Here is a 20,802-nt window from a genome sequence, read left to right on the forward strand (position 1 = left end):
ACCGGCGGGAGCAGCTGCCACTGTTCGGTCATGGACAGTACAGGTAGTGCATGCTAGGTGTTCAATGATATGGCCGTGTAAGGCAATGTGAGAAGGAAGAGGCAAGATAGAGAAATACCGCTACGTGCACGAAGACCGATCAAAACCGTGCTGATTCACCAGTAATACCAGGTCAGCTGAGATAAGGGACTAAAGTTTTCTGGTTTTCACGAGTTAGAGGTGCAAGTTGTCCGGTTTTGAAGTTGAGAGACTAAATCTAGACTTCGTCAAGAGTTGAGGGACTAAAAGTATTCTTTTCTCTATAGGAAATACATATATGTTTTTTTCTTGCGATGAAAACTTCCGATCTATTCATCAATTGTCAGGGGAGTACAAAGAACACCAACGATGACTACAAGCACTGTAGCGAGCCGAAGACGTGCCGCCTCGCCCGTGGTCGTCGAAGCCGGGCAAATCTTGTTGTAGTAGACAGCGGAAAAGTCATCGTGCTAAGGCGTCATGGGACCGGCGCACTAGAACAGCAGCCGTCGCCAATGAAGAGAAGCGTATATCAAAATGAGCAAATATGTAGACACATAAACTCAAACGAACGAACAACGGATCCACGTGGATCCACCGAAGACAAACGCCGACCGAATACCACGAGATCAGTCGGACAAACCTCCACACACCATCCGACGATGCTAAAATCACCACCAGAATGGGGAGCTAGGCAGGGAGGAGTTTATTCTATCTGCAAAGAGCAGTCGCCGCCTCGCACCTGTAAGCAGGACACAAACCTAATAATACTAAAAAAATTGATAGCAAGTTTCTTACAAAATGTTCATCATCGCATCACCGGACATAAAATGTTTTTTTATGATAATTACCGGACACAATATGTTCATCAACAGGACCAAGCCTAAAGGATAGGAGTAGAATATAAACTATTTACATTAACGAGAAATCTATCTGTCAAACCACGTGGGTTTTGCAAGAGTACCGAACGACCCAGCTGCCGTCCAATCTTCATCATGCGGTCGCATGCAGCTGGTCCCCGCTCGTCCTGAGCCGTCGCGATACGAGTCTCTGTCTCCCGCATGTACATGGGGCGAGCGAAAGGACATAGGACGTACCTCCATGAGTGTGACGGGGAGCTGTCGCACGGCCTCATTTATCTAACATTGTGGATGTTCCATCATTGACAATATTTATCTAACGTTATGGACGCGTTCTGTTTCAAGCCAATATTGTTAGCAAGCATGTAGCCATAGGCACCATACGTCCATACATATAGTTATTTTGAAGCTTAGGTAGTGCAAGTATGTTGGTAACAGTCGCTTCTTATTTCATGTTTGTAGGTACATGATTGTGTATGAAAAATAGTAAAACTCTGTAGTTAGAGAAGAACAAAAATGGCAATCACATGTATCACTCAGGTACAGATCGATCGCATCAGATACACACTTGGGAACAACATACCTGCAATGAACGGGAATTTGGCCTATCCATGGTTCTTTTTTCATATGCTTATTTTTCATCCGGTTTATTTTTGTCTCACCTCCCATCATCCCTCCCACGTTAATTTTTTCTTCTTAGCACTTAAAAACGAATCGCGTCTAATACTTCTTTCATTTATTCGTGCTTGCTTTACAGGTGTATTCAATTCAATCATGTAAATATTTGGTAATTAAAAATTTAGAAGTAATATCATATACATGAGATCACCTTCCAAACAGATCACCTCCCTCTCCGATTTATTTCTTTCATCGATCCCCTTCCATACTTAGCTCCATTATGAAAAAAAAAAACACAACTGTCGAAGCTACGCCCTCACGTGATCACGTATCACAATAAGAAAGTTTCTTATATTGTTTCCTTATTTAAATGTATTTCTCTACTTCTAATGGACAACTTGGTAGCCTCCATTTCGTCCGGTTTTTTTTTTTTTTGTCAACCTCTCATCTTTGTTTGGTTTTCTTTTTCCGTCCCTCCTCACACCCCCTCCGTAACACCCCCCTACCTAACAAGAAAAAATCGTACGTCAACCACGTAAAGAGGCCCCTCGCACAAAAAGACGGACGAAGACCATGTATCGATGCCTCCTCGCACGAAAAAAAAGGACGAACCGGGAGCTAGGTCCTCGATCTATTCGATACAAGGATGGGAACCACGCCCCAGCCGCCATCAGGGATCCCTTCGCCGTCGCTGATCTATACGCTACGTCGACGAAAACCACGCCCTAGCCGCCATCGCGGATGCCTTTGGCGGCACCGAGGTCATGGACGAGCCACGACAGAGGTTCTAGAGGAGACGCCGCCACCTTCATTGCAGACCTCCAGGTCGCCGTCGGGACACCGCTGCCGAGGGCCGCTCATCTGACACCCTTGAGCCGCTCTTCTTTCTGAGGCCATGGCGGGGAGGCCCGTGCGCTTACGCGTGCTCGTGTACGACCAGCACTCCCGTGGGCAGGCCACGTGGCGTGCGCCGCCGGTGTCCCGATGGCCGCGCTCTTCTCGCAACTCTGCTTGGTGGACGCCATCTACGGGGAGGTCTACGCGGGCCGCTTCTACCCGTCGGTCATGGAAGGGGGCGCGTTGCGGGGCCTGCTGAGCGATGGATGTGCCGTCAGTTTGTGGCATCGCTGGAGTCGTACCGGTAGACGACGTCTTTGTCAACTCGTTCCATGAGCTCGAGATCAAGGTGATGTTCAATTCAAAGATGAAAGATCATCTTATTTATCAAAGCCCCGTTTGTTTTGTTTTCTGCACAAACTCTATATTATGATTGACTTTACCATTGCTGCTCACTTCCACATTTGCTGTGATTGACTATTTTCCTCCCAATATGATTTTACAACTAGCTTTTCTGTTCCCTTGTAAATCTGCAGCAGAGGGAGTTCAGTTCAGATTGTTTCAGTTTTCTCCAGTAATAAAATAGTCTTCCTTTTTGCTCCTGGTTGCAGAAAGTCGATCTGTTGGGGCAAACATGGGAACAATGTGATTGCTGAATTAATTCAAGATCATGTATGTAGATCTTCCATATGTCATATATGAAATTTCATAACCCTATGTTTCCCTTCAGGCACCAACACACCAATAGAGCTATCAATTATTTTGTATTCAGATGACATAATGAGTGAAAATTGGTGCTCTTCTGACCTCTGTTGGAATCAACATTGGTGTGTGTATACTTTTTCTGTCATTCTATTCCATTCTGAGGAAGCAGCCACTAAATGTTAAGGTCTATTTTGGGAGAAGGATTGCTGAACAACATAATAGGCTCCAAGGGGCTTTTATTTTGGAGATATTTGTTTCGTCCCACATAGGAGCAGCTGCTGGAATAGAAATCAATTGCTTCTATACAGGTAAGGCATTGTTTGTACTCTTCTTACATGGAAGATACCTACTTGGTCTCATACTTGAGTGCATTTGCTTGGTGGTGTGCTTCTCTTTTTTCTTGTAGTGATCCAGAAGGGTCATCAATTCTTTCGTGTGATGCATTAGCCTTTTTTCTTTTGTTTTTGGGATAGGCTATACTTGTCTAAACAACTGTGATGGGTTTACATATTTGCAAAAATTTTATTTCTACATGTGTAGCTATACCGGCACAAAGAAGGGGTGTCCCTAACATATTATCGAGTACAAATCTTCTACTATATTATATGTATATTCAGTCTGATTGCTAATTCAGAAGTCTTCTAGGGAACAAGATGCCCCACTCGTTATCATGTTGTGTGGGTTAAAAACAAATTTACCACTGATGGTGCCTATAAAGCTTGGCCGAAATTTGTTTGTAAATGATATTCTTCAGATAACTTTCAGTAGTTGTAATCCCCTTAATTTCCAACTAACTGAATTGGTACTTATATGCAATACGAGGTGAATTATTTTGAATCCATATATGTATTTATTCCTGATGATTGGGCATCTCCAATGTATGTCAGGTACATTCCCTACAAGATTGCAAAGTGATGTCTACTACGCAACCTTTTTCTTGTAGACTTGTGTTGGGCCTCCAAGCGCAGAGTTTTGTAGGACAGTTGTAAATTTCCCTCAAGTGCATAACCTAAGGTTTATCAATCTGTGGGAGGCGTAGGATGAAGATGGTCTCTCTCAAACAACCCTGCAACCAAATAATAAAGAGTCTCTTGTGTCCCCAACATACCCAATACAATGGTAAATTGTATATGTGTACTAGTTCAGCGAAGAGATGGTGATACAAGTGTAATATGGATAGTAGATATAGATTTTTGTAATCTGAAAATATAAAAACAGCAAGGTAACTAGTGGTAAAAGTGAGTGAAAACGGTATTGCAATCCTTGGAAACAAGGCCTAGGGTTCATACTTTCACTAGTGCAAGTTCTATCAACAATGATAACATAATTAAATCATATGGCAATCCCTCAACGCGCAACAAAAGTCAATCCAAAGTTTCTATCGCGGATAAGATAAGATGAAATTGCTTGTAGGGGTACGAAACCACCTCAAACTTATTCTTTCCGATCAATCCATTGAGCTATTCCTATAAGTGTCACAAACAGCTCTAGAGTTTGTAGTAAACACCATATGACACACATCAATCAACCCTAATGTCACCTAGATACTCCAAGTCACCACAAGTATCCGTGGGTCAATTATACGATATGCATCAAACAACTTCAGATTCATAATATTCAATCCAACATAAAGAACCTCAAAGAGTGTCCCAAGATTTCTACCGGAGAAACAAGGACGAAAACGTGCATCAACCCCTTTGCATAGATTACCCCAATGTCACCTCGGGAATCCATGAGTTGAGTGCCAAAACATACATCAAGTGAATCAATTAATAGAACACCCCATTGTCACCACGGGTATCCCACGCAAGACATACATCAAGTGTTCTCAAATCCATAATAGTATTCAATCCGATAATAGTGAAACCTCAAGGTAAAACTCAATTCATCACAAGAAGGTAAAGGGGGAAAACACGATATGATTCAACTATAATAACAAAGCTCGCAGTACATCAAGATCGTGCCATGTCAAGAACGCGTGCGAGAGATCGATCAAACACATAACTACTGGTACATACCCTCAGCCCCGAGGGTGAACTACTCCCCCCTCGTCATGGAGACCGCCGAGATGATGAAGATGGCCACCAATGATGGTTTCCCCCTTCGGCAGGGTGCCGGAACAGGCTCCCGATTGGTTTTTCGTGGCTACAGAGGCTTGCGGTGGCGGAACTCCCAATCTAGATTTTGTTCTTGGGGTTTCTGGATTTATAGGATTTTTTGGCGTCGGTTTCACGTCAGGGGGGTCCATGAGTCAGCGACAAGGCAGGGGGCGTGCCTAGGGGGGTGGGCGCCCCCTCCACCCTTGTCGTTGACTCGGGACTCTTCTGGGCCAACTCTTTTGCTTTGGGGGCTTCTTTTGGTCCATAAAAAATCACCGTAAATTTTCAGCTCATTTGGACTCCGTTTGATATTCCTTTTCTGCGAAACTCAAAAAGAAGGAAAAAACAGAAACTCGCACTAGGCTCTAGTTTAATAGGTTGGTCCCAAAAATAATATAAAATAGCATATAAATGCATATAAAACATCCAAGATAAATAATATAATATTATGGAACAATAAAAAATTATAGATACGTTGGAGACGTATCACAAAAGCACCTTCGTAGTCTTCCTATCAAGTGAAATCGACATCTCCAATGTATATTCATCCGGGGTGGATCAATACATTTTCTATGCAAATTGCAAAGAAGCAATTCCTTTCCATCTTGACCCTTTTCTGCACCACTTGATGTATACTTCTTGAGTAAGGTATCACCCCTTTTTTTCTGGCAACTCTTTATTACATTTTTCATACAGTTGGCAGAGTGATGACAAGTCCTTTGCTGCAAGGTTTATGGCTGAGTAAGTTTGCATGCTATAGTCTTTGTGAGGCCTCCACAATTTTTGGTCGATAGCAACCCACGGACATTTAGTTCTCACCAGTATGATTCTTTCCAGGGAGAGACCTTACATAGTTGACCTGGTCTAGGAAATCCTTGGCTTTTCCCTTGTTGACACCGACCTCATGTACATGGTTAAATGTGGGCCAGATGGAATCTTTGCCAAAGGATAAATTCTGCCATTTGGACCCATAGCACTGAGCCCGTCTGCTAGATGGACAGGTTTGTTTCGTACATGTGGTGGAATAGGAACATGTAGCAATAATAACATGTGAAATATGCAGCATTCTTGGATGTCCTCAAGGACAGTTGTTGTTTTGGTATGTAGGAATTGTTTGACAGCCTAAAGCATATAGGAAAACTGATGGGTCTGTCCTATTATTTCGTCCGGAGGAGAATGACATTAGGATGAAAAAAAAATCAGATAGGATGTGCATGCCTACACCAACTGTTCAGCAATTCATGGATGCAGTTAAGCAAACCGTTTTATAGCAATTAGAAGATTGGTAAGTGATTTTTATGTCTCCTGATTATAGTCATTTCTTTGGGCTCTGTATGTTGGGAATCGTTGCATGGAAAACAAAAAAAAATCTACGCACACGCAATGATCTATCCATGGAGATGCATAGCAACAAGGGGGGAGTGTGTCTACTGATACGTCTCCGTCGTATCTACTTTTCCTAACGCTTTTCTTCTTGTTTTGGACTCTAATTTGCATGATTTGAATGAAACTAATCCGGACTGACGCTATTTTCAGCAGAACTATCATGGTGTTGTTTTTGTGTAGAAATAAAAGTTCTCGGATTGGAACAAAACTTTGCGAGGATTTTTTATACAATAGCGACATTGCAACGAGTTGTTCGTCGCTCATAGCAGCGACCCACAACAGTGCGGAAGTTGCAGTTACAGTGCTTCGCGGTATGCAACACCATGCGGGTTGCAATCTAGCACCACCGATGGTAGCCACGTGCAACACCGACGATGCTCCCCATTGCAACAAGCAATTGTGGTGGCGGCCGTGCCTTGCAACATGTCTAACAAAAGTAGTGCCCCCGACACCTTCGCAGCAGGCATGGGGGGCTGACCCCTCCAGCGAAATCCCCACCCTTGCACGGGACCACATGCAAGAGATGAGCCAGGCGGCTGGTGGCAGGTCAGCACGCAAGGATTGAGCTCTTGCCTCGGATCCGAAGGAAACAACATGGCGTGTTGGATCCAGGGCGACACCCATGGCGGTCGCCCTTGGCGGAGTGCAACTGGCAACGCGATGGTGCATGTGGTGGCCCCATAGTCGCAGCATGAGAGTGTTCGGGGCGGTGGCTGTGTAGGGGACGCGGGCGATGGCCAAGGACGATGCACATTCGATTGGGTGTGGGGGGGAGGGGGTTGCAGAACAATGCGGTGGAGCTCGAGGTCACGACTCTCGAGTGGAAGAGGGCAGGGGAGAGAGGCTCTCTTGGGAGCAGCAACTCACCGGAGGGCACATGAATGTGGGTGTTATGCAAGGAGCCAAGGAGAAAGGGGACCGATTCGGTTGAAAACGATGTGATGAGAATGCTTCCAAATCAGAGACAAGAGAGGTGTGTAGGGTCGGACACATGGCACGTGAGAAAGGAGGCCTAGGCATGCGTAGTCGCTCTGCAACATAGCCAGTGTTGCGCTCGAAAGGGTTGCAACAAGGACCATGTTGCAAGCTGGAATAGTGTATGGGTTGCTGCGGACCATTCGATCAACTTAGATACAAGGCCACAGAGATGGTCGTTGCACGAAGAGTTATATAATGCGGATGCGTTTTCTTTATTTTTCTTTCTTATAAAAAGAGAGATTTTTTTGTGATATGTATACCTGTATAAGTCGTACATATTCCAAACTGGTTAAATAGGTCGCTCGGGGGTGAACAGAAGGTTCCAACCTAATTGCCGGATATTTTGGGCGGCGGCGTCCATGAACGATGTGGCGGCTTCCCGATCCAAGAAGCGGAGGCGGGACCTCATCAGCAACCTCCCTGACGAGATCCTCGGCACCATCATCTCTCTCTTGCCCACCAAAGACGCCGCGCGGACAACCGTTCTCTCCTCTCGGTGGCGCCACCTCTGGCACTCCGCCCCGCTTAACCTCGCGGTCGAGCACCTCGCCCGCTCAATCTGGCTCACCGGCTCGTTCCTCCGCGACATCCACTACAAACCTGTTTACCGCCGGGTGAGCGAGCGCATCGACGTCACCCTCTCCAAGATCCTCGCCGTGCACACCGGCCCCGCTCGCCGCCTCTCCTTGGGTGACCGCCACGGCATCCGCCTCAACCGCGGCTTCTGCACTAAGTTCGACGGCTGGTTCTGCTCCACCGCCCTCGATGGCCTCGAGGAGCTCGATTTCTACTTGGGCGGCGAGCCGGGGTGGACGCTGCCGACCTCCGTGCTCCGCTTCGCGCCCACGCTGCGCGTCGCGAGACTGTGCGGCTGTGATTTCCACGAGATTAAAGCTACCCCCGCACTTCGTCTCCCTCGGCTGAAGGAGCTCAAGCTCTGTGGTCGTGCCACTATCTCGGATGCGACCCTCCACTGCCTACTCGCTGGCTGCACTGCGCTAGAGATCCTTCAGCTTGATAACATCCAGGGGCTCAGCTCCGTCCGGATCATCTCGTCCACTCTACGTAGTATCGGTGTCTCTGGTTCTGACTTCAACATTGAAGAGTCCCAGATTCAGGAGCTTGTCATTGAGGATGCACCTTGCCTCGAGAGATTGATCACACTTGGTCCATGTGGTGGCCCGAGGATAGTCAAAGTCCTTGCGACGCCGAACTTGATGGTGTTGGGCTGCCTGTATGGCGAAAATTTCAAAACTGTGAATGGAACAATTGTGAAGGTAAAACTTGCATGCATTTGGGCATTTTTCTACTTGCAATCTATTGATGTGTGTGTATCTGTTTTCTCCAGGAAATTGTCCCCACTAGCTTGTCTGCATCGGGACGCACAGTGAAGGTCTTGATTCTAGAATCTATCGGCCCCAATCTAGAAGCAGTTGTTGGCTTCCTTAGATGCTTTCCCTGCTTGGAGAAGCTATACATCCAGGTGAAAATCTTTGTTGTTAAATCTAGTCAAATGGTATTTTAACTTTGATCAATTGTATATTTCTGGAAGTCTAGTTTGGACGTAATATTTAGTACACTTTTGGTAAAATTACCCTCCACAGTAACGATTGTTGGGTAATTTTTCCCCTATAATTGTACAATGAAAAATCTCGTAGTCAAAACTACACGTAGGGGTTTTAAAGTTAAAATGAACTAAGGGGACTACATTGTTCAGTAATCCCCAATTAATTCAATCATCATGCAAATACAACTAATCCTTATGTAACTAGGTGCCAACTATGTGGAATCATTGTTTCCCTGCCCACAGTAAAATTACTCCTTTTATCGCGACCTAAGTGGCCACCAATATCTATTTTGTTCTTTTGCAGTCACGCCTTAGGAAGGATATGAAAAATGTGTGCCAATATAGCACACTCGATCCCATCGAATGCCTTGAACTTCATCTCAGAGCAATAGTATTGAACACCTATGAAGGCAAGAGAGCAGATGTTGACTTTGCCAAGTTCTTTGTTCTGAATGCAAAGGTGCTCAAGGTAATGAAATTTGGTGCCAGTGGTACCTGCAATGATAAATGGGTGGCTAATCAGCGCAGGCGGCTACAACTGGGTAACAGAGCTTCTAGAGATGCGCGATTTGATTTTGAAAGAGATTTTGATATCCCCAGCCTTTGCGATGACCATCACCTGTATGGTATGTGGACAGTTGATCCCTTTGGTAGCTCTTAGTGCAAATGTTGTTGTCTGCTATGATGCCCTTTCAGTGGAGTCTTCTTGCAAAAAAAAAAAGTAGCCTGAAGTATACTGAAATTTAGAAGTCTGCAGAGCCAGGGGATATGTTTGTCTATGCTCTTTCCATATACTAGTGAAATAATATGTTTCTATCCATGAAGTAGACTGGAATTCCAAAGTCTGCGGAACCAGAATTCAGAAGTCCGCAGGGGGATTAAGTAACCGGTGGAAGGGCAGGGTAGCTTCTTACTTTGGTCTCTGAAAGTGTATGTAAAAGAGTTTGTATTGTTTGCAAAACTGTCTTGCAAAATCTGGGTCAAATTAAGTGTTAGTTTAAACTCTGATATCCTTCGATTATATAATGAACTAGTGCTTGATCGTTCCATCACAGGGATCCTTCCACTAGTGCAGTCTGTTGCAAAAGCAGGACAGGCTGAAAATGGACTAGTATGTGTTTTTCCATAAAAAATGGACTAGTATTTAGTATACAGAAAGAATGGCGTGTCTACTTACAAACTCTGTAATGAACACTTTACAAATGGAATCTACGGGAGTTCTCCCTGGCCCATTACAAAATTGAACTGTTAATGGTTGCCTGCTTCAGGAGAGAATGGACATGAAGACGGTGGACCATGTGGTGAGCGCGACCGCAGCAACTAGGTACGTCCACAGGAAGATCACCGAGCACTCCTCCTGCCCGACGTCGAACAGCTGCGCCATGGTCCCGATGTTCATAGCGGGCGGCAGCGCGAACTGCAACATCAGCACGTACCGGTAGAGAGGATCATGGGGAAGGAACCCGACCCCGTGCGCCGCGCGGACGACAGCGATCCCGATCACCGGCATAGCCACGTAGCGGATAAACACGATCGCCACGATCACCATGCGCTTCAGCACCGACTTCCGCAGCCCTACAGAAGAATTTTCAGAGTTCAGGGAATTGTTTTCGGGCACGACACTGTGTGGATGAACTGCTACCAAATGATCTTGACGATCGGAACGGAAAGGTTGTCAGATCCCTACCTTGTGTCAGGTTTCCTCCCAGGATGAGGGTGATGCAGGGTATGGTGCCATTGCTGCAAAGGCAATTTCTTAGTCATTGAAGTGAGACTGAATGAGCACTGAATTAAGTTCAGAGCTTTCAAAATGAAAGCAGGAAAAATTATCATCTGCAAGTAGACAGACACTGATGTTGCTTCTTACCCCATCAACTCCAGAGAATCCTGGATAACTCTGAAAGGGGCGCCTTCGCCGATGATCAGCGACTTCAGCCATGGCACTAGCCCAACAACGAATCCAATCATCTGCCAGGATGCAGTTAAAACCGAATTCAGTCAAAAAAAAAAAAGAACCTTTCCCCTAGAAATGATAAATGTTGCAGTTTGTTTGGCAGAGACATACCGCGGATATGGTCGGCGGCGCCATGAGCTCCTCGACGAGCTGGTGCACGGCCTCCTTCAGGTTTACCCAGAACCCTTTGTTGTTGGCGACATCGCTCTCACAAGACAGTAGTGGAGCCTCCTGCATTTCTCTCTGAGTCAGTTTCTTTGAAATCTGGAGATGCCCCCAAGAACCAACCAACCAACATGGACAATTCTGAACTTACAATCTGTCTCCCCTCGTTGTGTTCGTCATCGGGTCCAGCCGATGCGGGGAGAGCTGCTTCCTCGTCGCCGGCTTTGAATCCCTCGAGATGCTCCTCGTCGCTGTCGGCGGGGCACTGGATGCTCTTGGACTGCATCTTGTGGTACAGTTTGCCAGACTTCTGCATCAAGCTGTAGGTGTACGTCCATATGAAGAGGCCACCGAGCTGCAGACATCCTCAGAGTGAATTAGCAGCCTGATCTCTCAGCGTCGTCAGAGGGACGAGCAACTGGTACTGGTGGCAAATTCTGCTTACAGCCATGGACAGCGACGAGTAGGAGAGGCCGCGGGAGCGGCACTGGCTCCGGTCGTTCCCAAACGGGTTGCCGTCTTCGTCGCAGACGGCCGGGACGACGATCAGCAGCAGGTTGCCGAGGTTTCCTGCGGTATTTTTGGTCGATGCCGGACGCGGTTAGCATCATGATATGGATACCAACAGCATCATGGCGACTCAAAGTCTGAAATTGTGTGTGTGTACCTGCTGAGCAGAAGGCCATGATGAGGCCACGGAAATGCGGCGGCGGTTTCAGGATCTTGCACGCTAGCCAGCCTAGAGCACTGCCAACCAGGAATGTGATTGCTATGTTCACCGGCATGAACCACCTGTATGATGTAAAGCTTGCTCGTGTCAGTCCACTTGAGTTGGATGTTTATGCCTGAATGTTCTGTCACTTGAGCTGGATGTCTTGTTTGACATTCAGAGAACTTGTTAAGGGGAACATGGTGCTAACTCTGGGACATGTTCACCGAATTGCAGCACCTATTTAACTAATTGCCTTGTTGGAAACTATGAAACCTGATGAAGCCGCTGACTCACCAGGAGATGACGTCGGACAGTGTGACCGTCTTGGCGAGGTTGGCGAAGATGAGAGACGGGGTGAAGACTGTAAAAACAACCTGCCCGGGAAGAAAATCAAGTAATGGGATTAGCCGATAACAAAGGAAGTACTATTATGCTCAGGGTGAAACATTGGATGTTTATAGTGTGCCAATGGAAGCTGGATGACCTTGTTCATGTCCCTGCGAGCGCTGGCGGTGAGAACCTTGCTGTACCCCGAGGCGAGGAAGGCTCCGATGACGCCGATGAGCAGGACCTGGACGATGGGCATGGAAGCCACGACGAGCAGTGACAGGAAACCCATCTTCCCAGTCCTGATGTCGGTAGGATCAAGTCTCCTCCTTAGCCCCCTGCTGATCTCCTGCTTAGCTTCTCCCTGTACTATGATGTCAAGTATGGTTTTCAGACACGTCTCCTGACAAATTCAAATAAGAGAGTTTTTCGCAACAACCACAAAAAAAAAATCAAATAAGAGAGAGAGAGAGAGAGAGAGAGAGAGAGAGAGAGAGAGAGATCAAAATGGCTGAATGATCCAGGGAACCGCTGGTAGCCGCAATATGTCTGGATGGCATTGCTCCATGGAGCTAAGCTTTTATCTGCTGTATTTACAAAATCTTTGTTGCTGCTGCTAGGCTGGTAGCTTCTGGTATATGCTACTTGTACTGTGATCCGAAAGAGACGGGTCCTCTCCTCATGGCAGCAGCAAGTTGCAAGGGGTATGCCTGCCTTGTCAGCATACATGTGGAGGAGGCGAAGGCGTAAAGCACTTGTGCGTTTAAACAGGCAGCACCAGCGTTTTGAGGAAAAGAAAACACGAGCTAGCCTGCCGGCGACGATACAAACGGACGGACGGACGGACGGACGCAAAATTCTCCAAGACTCTCGGAACTTACTACTATTCCCCAAGGTTGAAGAAGAAGAAGAAAAGCATGGAACGCAGCAGCAGGTAGGAGATGGACGGATGGAGCTCCCAGAAGAAGGAGAAGCAAATAAAGACGGCAGTGGGTACTGGTGCCAACGCCCACGCCACGGAGCTGCCGGCTGCATGCTCGATCGCGGACGCAGGAGCGAAGTAGTTAAGCTTAATAATTACCTGAAGAATGCGCGGCGGGGCGGAGGAGCGAGGAGGATCCGCCGGAGTTGGTCGTTGCCGGAGACGGGAGAGAAGGAGGCGTACGGTGGCCAGCCCTGGATGGATGGATGGATGCGATGCAGACAGAGTCGAGAGAGGAGGAGGAGGAGGAGGTTTAAATAGGATAGCGACGGAGACACGTACGTACACAGTCAGGCGGACTGGGCCGGAGAAGAGATGGCGCCTACACCGCATCCACCTATTCCGTCCCGTGCAGGCAGCCGCCGCCAACACAGACGTCCGTCCGTCCGTCTGTCGCTAGCTACCTACTCGCTTCCCTCCTCCTTCCTCTGCTAGTGCTAATCCCGTCCGTCCCGTGCAGCCAGGCTAAAACGCACATGGACATGGTTGGTTATCTGTTTGCCCGATCAGCTAGCCGATCGGCTCGCGTCTCCATCTCTTTGACCGCGCACGCGCATCCAGTGTCAAGTGATCTCCCCTTGTTTACGCAAGATCGAGACCAAGTTGGGCTCGCCCCGCGAGCAATAATAATTAAACGACGCGACTAACTTTTTGACGGAAGGATTTTAGCGACAGATGCGAACGATCGCGCGCATGCTTCTCTAGCGTGGTAAATAAATGTGGTAAAAAATTTACAGGAGGTAGGAGTCGAACTCACTACCTGTTGTCCCATTATCGCTTCTCAGATCCACCTAGTCTAGTTTCAAGTAGCGATTACGAAAAAGATCGATAAATATTTGTACTCCTACATACGCGATCAGAAAAACAAGCCCTCTTTCTTTCTCTCTTTTTTTTTACCATTTTTTTCCTTTAGTACACGGTAATTTGTGCATCACAGACCTGATAATTCACTTTTTGACCCTAGGTAAAATAGTTGTTTGTAATACATTGTGATAACTTATCTATAAAAGAGCATGGTAATTATACACCACGAATCTGATAACTCGCACACAAACACTATGGTAATATTTTTGACCACATGAAAAAAAGAGTTGTTGTAACACATCCCAATAACTTCTCTAAAAAGCATGGTAGTATATACGCCACAAACCTGGTAACTCAATCACAAACACTGCGGTAACTTTCGGCCCAGAGAAAAAAAAAAGTTGTTGCAACACACCCCGATAACTTCTCTGTAAAGAGCATGGTAATATATACGTCACGAACCTGATAACTCGCTCACAAACGCCGTGGTAACTCAAGCACAACAACACCCCTCCCCCCTACCGTGGTGTTTGAACCTGAGTTATCAGAGCTGTGGTACGTGTACTACCTTGATATTTACGCAAAAGTTACCGGAGTTATGTTTTGAACAACCATTTTTCCTCAGATTAATATTATCAGTGTGTTTGTATCTAAGTTATCAGGTATGTTGTGCCTATATTACCATGCTATTTCTACAAAAGTTATCAAGGATGTGTCTTCAAACATTTTGTTCGTCGATAAAAATTATAATGGTGTTTGTACCTAAGTTATCATGATGTTTGTACATCAGTTATCATGTCAGCAGTGCATAAATTATCATGCTATTTACACATAAATTAGCAAGGATACATTTCAAGCACCCCTCGTGTCGAATGTTACCACCATGTTTGTATCTAAATTATTAGGGTTGCGGTGCACAAACTATCATGTCGTTTACACAAAAGTTATCGTAGTTATGTTTTTCAAAGAGAAAATTTCCCTAGTCAAAGTTACCCGCTCTGTTGTGTGTATATTATTGCACTATCTGCACAGAAGTTATCAGGGGTATGGTTTCCAACAAATTTTATCCTGGGGTCATTATCACGGTGTTTTTACATGAGTTATCAGCTCTGTTATGGGTATATTAGCAACCTATTTACATAGAAGTTACCCGGTTTTGTTTTACAATAAAATTGTCCCAGGACAAAAAGGTTATCGTAGTATTTGTACGTGACTTATCACCTTTGTTATGTCTATATTATCATGTTTTTTACACACAAGTTACCGGGTTATATTAATTTACATTTTTTCCGGTAAAAAAGGTATCATGGTGCTTGTACGCGATTTATCAGCTTTGGTGTGCGTATATTACCATATTATTTTCACAGAAGTTACCGGGGTATGGATTTAGCAACTTTTTTTCCATGTTAATTCCACAGAAGTTACCGCGATTTATCAGCTTTGGTGTGCGTATATTACCATGTTATTTCCACAGAAGTTACCGGGGATATGGGTTCAACAACTTTTTTTCCATGGTTCGAAAGAGTTACCGTATTATTTGTACGTGAGTTATCGGCTCCATTCTCGATGGAGCGGTAACTTTTCGTCATGGTGAATCAATGAATACTAACATGTCAACACACACGAGTGGAAGACACACAAGATACCTTGCACTAACGTGAGCTATTATGCAACCCAACAGCAGTAGACTTTTAAGAATGGAAAAACAACCATTAGGCCATGCGTCAAAAAAAATTATGAGAAAGGCCATGCCTTAATTACAATGCCAAAAAAATTGGGTTATTCACATAACAGGAAGTAGTTTGACAGCAAAGTCGAAATGGCTGAGATGGTTGTTGGCTTTTCGAGCAGCCTAGGCGACATGGGTTTGAATCCCACTGCAAACACTTCATTTTATTTTCTTGTAATTAAGGCATGGCCTAGTGGTTGTTTTTCTTCCTAGCGATTAACCTGCGGATGGGAACGGAAAATTTGGCAGAAAAAAGGAACAAGCAGGCGCGCAGGATTCGGATCTGACGTCGTGCGAATCGTCCGCACCTGTCGCTAAAATCCTGCCGTCCGGAAAATAGCTTTTCCGATAATTAAAACAACTCACTTTGACCTGGTGCTCGTGTTCTCTTCTGCTATGTTTGTGTTGAAAATAACAAATTGCACAAGGATTCAAGACTTGTTAGTTCTGGGCGTATGATTTGTGTGTTGCACAGTTTTCTGTACTTCCTATGTGTGGATGGCATCCCGGGCTTGGACGTATATATGCGGCGGCCAGAGAAAGATGGAGGTGATGTATACATGCCGCGACTCGACAGTTCCCCCTTCGCCTGCCCGGTTATGCTAAGCTAATCCCGTGGCGGACAAGCTAAATAAACACGTGGTTATCTATCTATCTATCTGCTCGTGACCACGGGCGAACGCTTGGCATGTTTTTCAGGCTGAAGCGAAGCAAGCGAAATGAAATTGGATATCCATGATCGATCCGAGTCGTCTCTCTACGCGACTTTGCAGATCGTTGTCTGTGTGATGAGGAGCGGCCGTGCGCTGCACGCGAGCGCGACGAGTCGACCCAGCCCAGCGTACGTGGTTTTTTGTACTGGCGCACACGTCTCGGGCGTACTAGGGCCACGAAAGAAAAAGAAAAATCAAACCCAAGCAGCTCTGCCTGTGTGATTAAGGCCATGAGACGCACGCGCGAGCTCTTCGAAATCGCTTGTTGGTACGCAGATCGAAATCCCCGTCGGCGGCGGCACTCCGGTCGGTCGGTCTGGGCTGTGGCTGCTTTCATTTGGCCGGGCTGGCCGGAGGGCTACTACGTGTGAGTCAGCCATGACGTACGTGCGTACTAGGCCTTTCTCTCTCGGCCTTGCTGGCTCCTGGACCGCCGGCTTGGCTTGGCCTGGCTTGACTTGACTTGCCCGCCAGGGAAATGCATACCAGGGAGGGGAGCAAGGTGCGATGCGATGCGAGCCATCACATCATTCATCATAATTTAATTAACGCGTGATCATCAGCTCAGCTCTGACGCTCCACTGTCAAATCAGGCTGATATGTATGCATCCATTCTCCAGACACATCATCCTGTGTGGCGGCCGGCGTTCGCCGTCAGTGCAATAACAATGCACACGCCATGCGTCCTCCCTCCCGCGTCTTGCAGCTCCACTCCACGCCAACATATATACACGGAGCAAGGCCCTGTTGAATGGTATTCGTAAAAAAAAAGCTCTATTATTTTAAAAAAATACAGACACAAGCACTTATATACACGCGTATATGCTCCACCTCTGTGAAGACGCGGATCTGAAAGGTTGAGCCGGCATATCATCGTGAGATTTTATAAAGTCACCGTAGGTGTGTCGTAGTCGACGGAGATGTCTCCTTCCACTGAAGGCGCATCAGTACTTGAATCCTGATGGGTAGAGGATAGCATTGTCCTCCTAACCTGTGGTTGGTTCGGAAAAAAAAAGGCCCTGTTGCATGGAAGGCAAGCAAGAGAAAACGTGGTACTTGCGTGATGAGGGGAAATGCCCAATGGACTATGGACGCATATGCATCGATCTGTCGTCGGTAAATTCCAACTCTTTCCGTAAATTCCAACTGGTCCAACCAAGTGACTTGTACCACCGACGGCAAGGTCCTGCTAATCTGGACCGTACCTCCTGGAACAAACACACCCACTTACTTGTCCCGTATTTTTTTTTTTTGCAGGGAAATGAGAACTTTATTCAATCATCTCTAGCTCCAGCATGATCAGCCATAACGCTAGTCATGAGAAAACTAGGAGGGGAGTCCATCCAACAGCTCGTAACCCCTAATGTGCAAGCAAACTTGGCACAAAGGTGGGCTGGAGCATTGGCTTTTCTTGATACAGATTGAATAACAAAAGACTGAAAAGATAAAGCTAGTCCTTCTATCTCCAATAGAACTGGCGCTACCGTCAAGCGTGAAAAAGTGCGAGAAGCCCACAGATCGACTACCTCCTTGCAGTCAACCTCCATAACCACTCGCATGACGCCTCGGAGATGAGCAAAAAGAACACCATCACGCAGGGCCAAAGCTTCTGCTACCAATGGATCCGTCACTCCAGGATAAGGCTTGCTCCAGGCCGCAAGGAAGGCAGTCGAAGACCGAGCGATCCCTCCTGCACCCCCTTTTCTCTCCTCACTGGAGATACCTGCATCAGTGTTGATCTTAATCCAATCACCCTCAGGTGGTCTCCATCCGTAGCTGGTCAGGACTTTGGTGTGCTCCACAGGAAGTTCTAGCACCGCCAAAGCATCCTTGATCGTTCTCATAAACTGGACTGGGTTTGAACTTTCCTTATCATGTGTAATATTGTTTCTGGAAGTCCAAATCGCCCACATGACAGAAACAATTTTTGCCCTATCAGTTTCTTGAAACCTTGGGTCACAAAGTATATCTTTCATCCATGTTTCTGGGTGGAGAGCAGGAAGTTTCACTTGTAACCACTCTCTTGCTTCCCCCGGAACCTCTCTGCATGAGTGCACTTAATCAGCGCATGCATCAAATCCTCGTCTGCAGCTAGGCAGACTTTACATCTAGCTGTGGTGACTATGTGTCTGTGCTGCAGTGTTCGCTCGACAGGAAGGATTCCCCGTAGAACTCGCCACCAGAACACACGAACTTTAGGTACCACTTGTAGCTTCCACAACCTTGCCCATAACTGTTTTTCTGTCTCTGAAGTACCCGTAGTCGTCCCTTCCTATAGAGCTAAGTGCTCGTTGTGAGTCATACGAGCCTGATACGCAGATTTTACAGTATAGACACCCATCTTCTCCCACGCCCATGCCCAGAAGTCCTCACCTCCCCCTTGCCGCAATGGTACCATTCCAGATCGACACCGAGGAGCCATCCCCAATGCGCCTGATCAAACCCACTTTGAGCGCCTCCCTCCCTGCTATAATAGCACTCCAGGTAGCCGAGGCGTTCTTTGGTACAGTAGCATGCATGAAGTCCGTGAGAGGGAAATACTTCCCCTTCAACACACGACCACAGAGGGAGTCTGGGTTTGTGATCAGTCTCCATCCGTGCTTACCTAGCATGGCTAAATCAAACATCTCAAGACTCCGAAAACCCATCCCTCCTTGTACCTTCGGTGATGCGAGTGTTTGCCAATCAACCCAGTGCAACGAACGCCGGTCGAGAGAACTACTCCACCAATATTTTGCCATACTAGATGAAATCCCCTTGCAGACTTACTTGTCCCGTAGCGCTCGCTTCCCGCCGAGCAGCCCGGATCTCTTCACCGAGGAGACAATCAGTTTGGTCCACCTAGCCTGCAACCACAACGTGATCCATAGCCCATTGTCCATGGGCCTACCGGTCTGTAGGATATTCACATCTACTACTAGTCTCGAATTCGCAGATAATTTGCCTGTGATCCACATATGGAAATTTCCTTGAGCAGGTTGGTTCGTGTTCATAATATGTTGGAGTAAATTGTGTAATCTGCACGTCAAAGATATTCGTCTTCCATCAAATGTATAGGTAAATGGAAGTGGCAGTACAAGTATTATCATATTATCATTGGCTCCGCTAGTCCCCAGAACTAGGCAATGTGCACTACTAGGAAAAGGGCTATAGATGGAATGGTCACTAATGGCGCACCAGACATGTGATGCGCCATTGCTATATAGCAATGACGCACCATGTGCTGGTGCGCCTTTAGAGTGATAGACACTAATGACGCACCAGACAAACGATGCGCCATTAGTAACAAATTTTATTTATTTTTATTTTGCCAGACATACTAATGGCGCACCAGGACATAGTGCGTCATTACTAGTTATAACTAGTAATGGCGCACCAGCAACATAGTGCGTCACTAATTTTTTTTTTTACTTTTTTGCAAAACTACTAATGGCGCACCTGGTGCAGTGCGCCATTACTAATTAAGCTAGTAATGGCGCACTGCTCCCCGTGCGCCATTAGTGTATATTTCCTGGACACTTGATCTCGATCCCTCTCCATCTCGATCGCTATCCCACCTCGCCAGATCCGGCCCCCCTCGCCGCCGAGCACCCCCGCACCCTCTACCCCGCTCCACCGGGCGCCGCCGCCGACCCCCCGCACCCTCCCCCGCTCCACCGCCGCCGACGACCCACCACACCCTTCCCTGCTCCACCGCCGCCGCCGACGACCCACCGCACCCTCCCCCGCTCCACCGCCGCCGACGACCCACCGCACCCTAGCTCCCCTGCTCCACCGCCGCCGATGACCCACCGCACCCTCCCCGGCCCGCTCCACCGCCGCCGCCGACCCCCTGCACCCTCTCCGGCCTGCTCCACCGTCACAAATGAATGCTATAGCTAATTCCTCCCTCTCCCTCGCCAGTTCCCCTTCGTCCCTCTCCCCCGCGCCAGTTCCTCTCCGTCCGCTCCCAATCCGCGCCCCCGCCGCCTCCCTCTCCCCATCCTCCCCTCCGACCCCACCCCACTCTCGCCGGAGCAGCGCCGCAGGGCCGACACCAACCTCGCCCTCGCCCGCGCGCGCCGCAACCTCCGCCTCGCATTCAACAGCTACACATTCTACACCGAGGACAAGGACATGAAGAGCGATGGTTATCAGAACTCCGGGGTAACGATGGAATCCTACACCGGTAACGACAAGGACAGAGCACCCCCCGCAACCCCCGACGACCCACCGCACCCTCCCCCGCTCCACCGCCGCCGAGCACCCCCCGCACCCTGTTTTTATAAAAATTATTACTGTTTTTATTAAAAAAATATTACTGTTATGATTTAAACAAGTTTCAACATATTTAAACACAAATAAATAT

At 47.2% G+C, this 20,802-nt stretch overlaps 2 protein-coding genes across 3 annotated transcripts; one reads left to right on the forward strand and one right to left on the reverse strand.

Annotated features, from left to right (window-relative positions):
* Positions 1-7,779: 7,779 nt before the first annotated feature.
* On the forward strand, positions 7,780-9,836 carry LOC120964915 (putative F-box/LRR-repeat protein At3g58880). The gene is made up of 4 exons (XM_073499305.1): positions 7,780-8,778; positions 8,841-9,017; positions 9,059-9,065; positions 9,341-9,836. Exons 1-4 carry the CDS (start codon positions 7,861-7,863, stop codon positions 9,727-9,729), a joined length of 1,491 nt encoding a protein of 496 aa, XP_073355406.1. The 5' UTR covers positions 7,780-7,860; the 3' UTR covers positions 9,730-9,836.
* A 350-nt stretch (positions 9,837-10,186) lies between these two features.
* Positions 10,187-13,670, reverse strand: LOC109772288 (protein PIN-LIKES 7). Of its 2 annotated transcripts, none has more exons than XM_020330974.4 (10): positions 13,308-13,670; positions 12,384-12,595; positions 12,194-12,273; positions 11,855-11,979; positions 11,633-11,757; positions 11,339-11,542; positions 11,134-11,253; positions 10,936-11,036; positions 10,756-10,808; positions 10,187-10,643 (listed from the first exon to the last, which is right to left on the reverse strand). In XM_020330974.4, exons 2-10 carry the CDS (start codon positions 12,516-12,518, stop codon positions 10,333-10,335), a joined length of 1,254 nt encoding a protein of 417 aa, XP_020186563.1. In that variant the 5' UTR covers positions 12,519-12,595; positions 13,308-13,670; the 3' UTR covers positions 10,187-10,332. The 2 variants fall into 2 exon arrangements, with proteins under 2 accessions (XP_020186563.1, XP_020186562.1); XM_020330973.4 differs by having other exon boundaries at positions 12,384-12,590; positions 13,308-13,613.
* Positions 13,671-20,802: the final 7,132 nt, after the last annotated feature.

This window comes from Aegilops tauschii, chromosome 5 (assembly GCF_002575655.3).
Source record: "Aegilops tauschii subsp. strangulata cultivar AL8/78 chromosome 5, Aet v6.0, whole genome shotgun sequence".
Classification (NCBI taxonomy): Eukaryota; Viridiplantae; Streptophyta; class Magnoliopsida; order Poales; family Poaceae; genus Aegilops; species Aegilops tauschii.

Bases quoted from the DNA above. Each gene is read 5' to 3' on its own strand.
- LOC109772288 (XM_020330973.4), bottom strand. From the start codon at position 13,541: ATGCGGTGTAGGCGCCATCTCTTCTCCGGCCCAGTCCGCCTGACTGTG. The intron at 12,591-13,307 runs GTAATTATTAAG...ATCATAGTACAG, and splicing joins CCCCGCCGCGCATTCTTCAG to GGAGAAGCTAAGCAGGAGAT. The intron at 10,809-10,935 runs GTAAGAAGCAAC...TTGCCTTTGCAG, and splicing joins GATTCTCTGGAGTTGATGGG to CAATGGCACCATACCCTGCA.
- LOC120964915 (XM_073499305.1), top strand. From the start codon at position 7,861: ATGAACGATGTGGCGGCTTCCCGATCCAAGAAGCGGAGGCGGGACCTC. The intron at 8,779-8,840 runs GTAAAACTTGCA...GTGTGTATCTGT, and splicing joins TGAATGGAACAATTGTGAAG to TTTCTCCAGGAAATTGTCCC.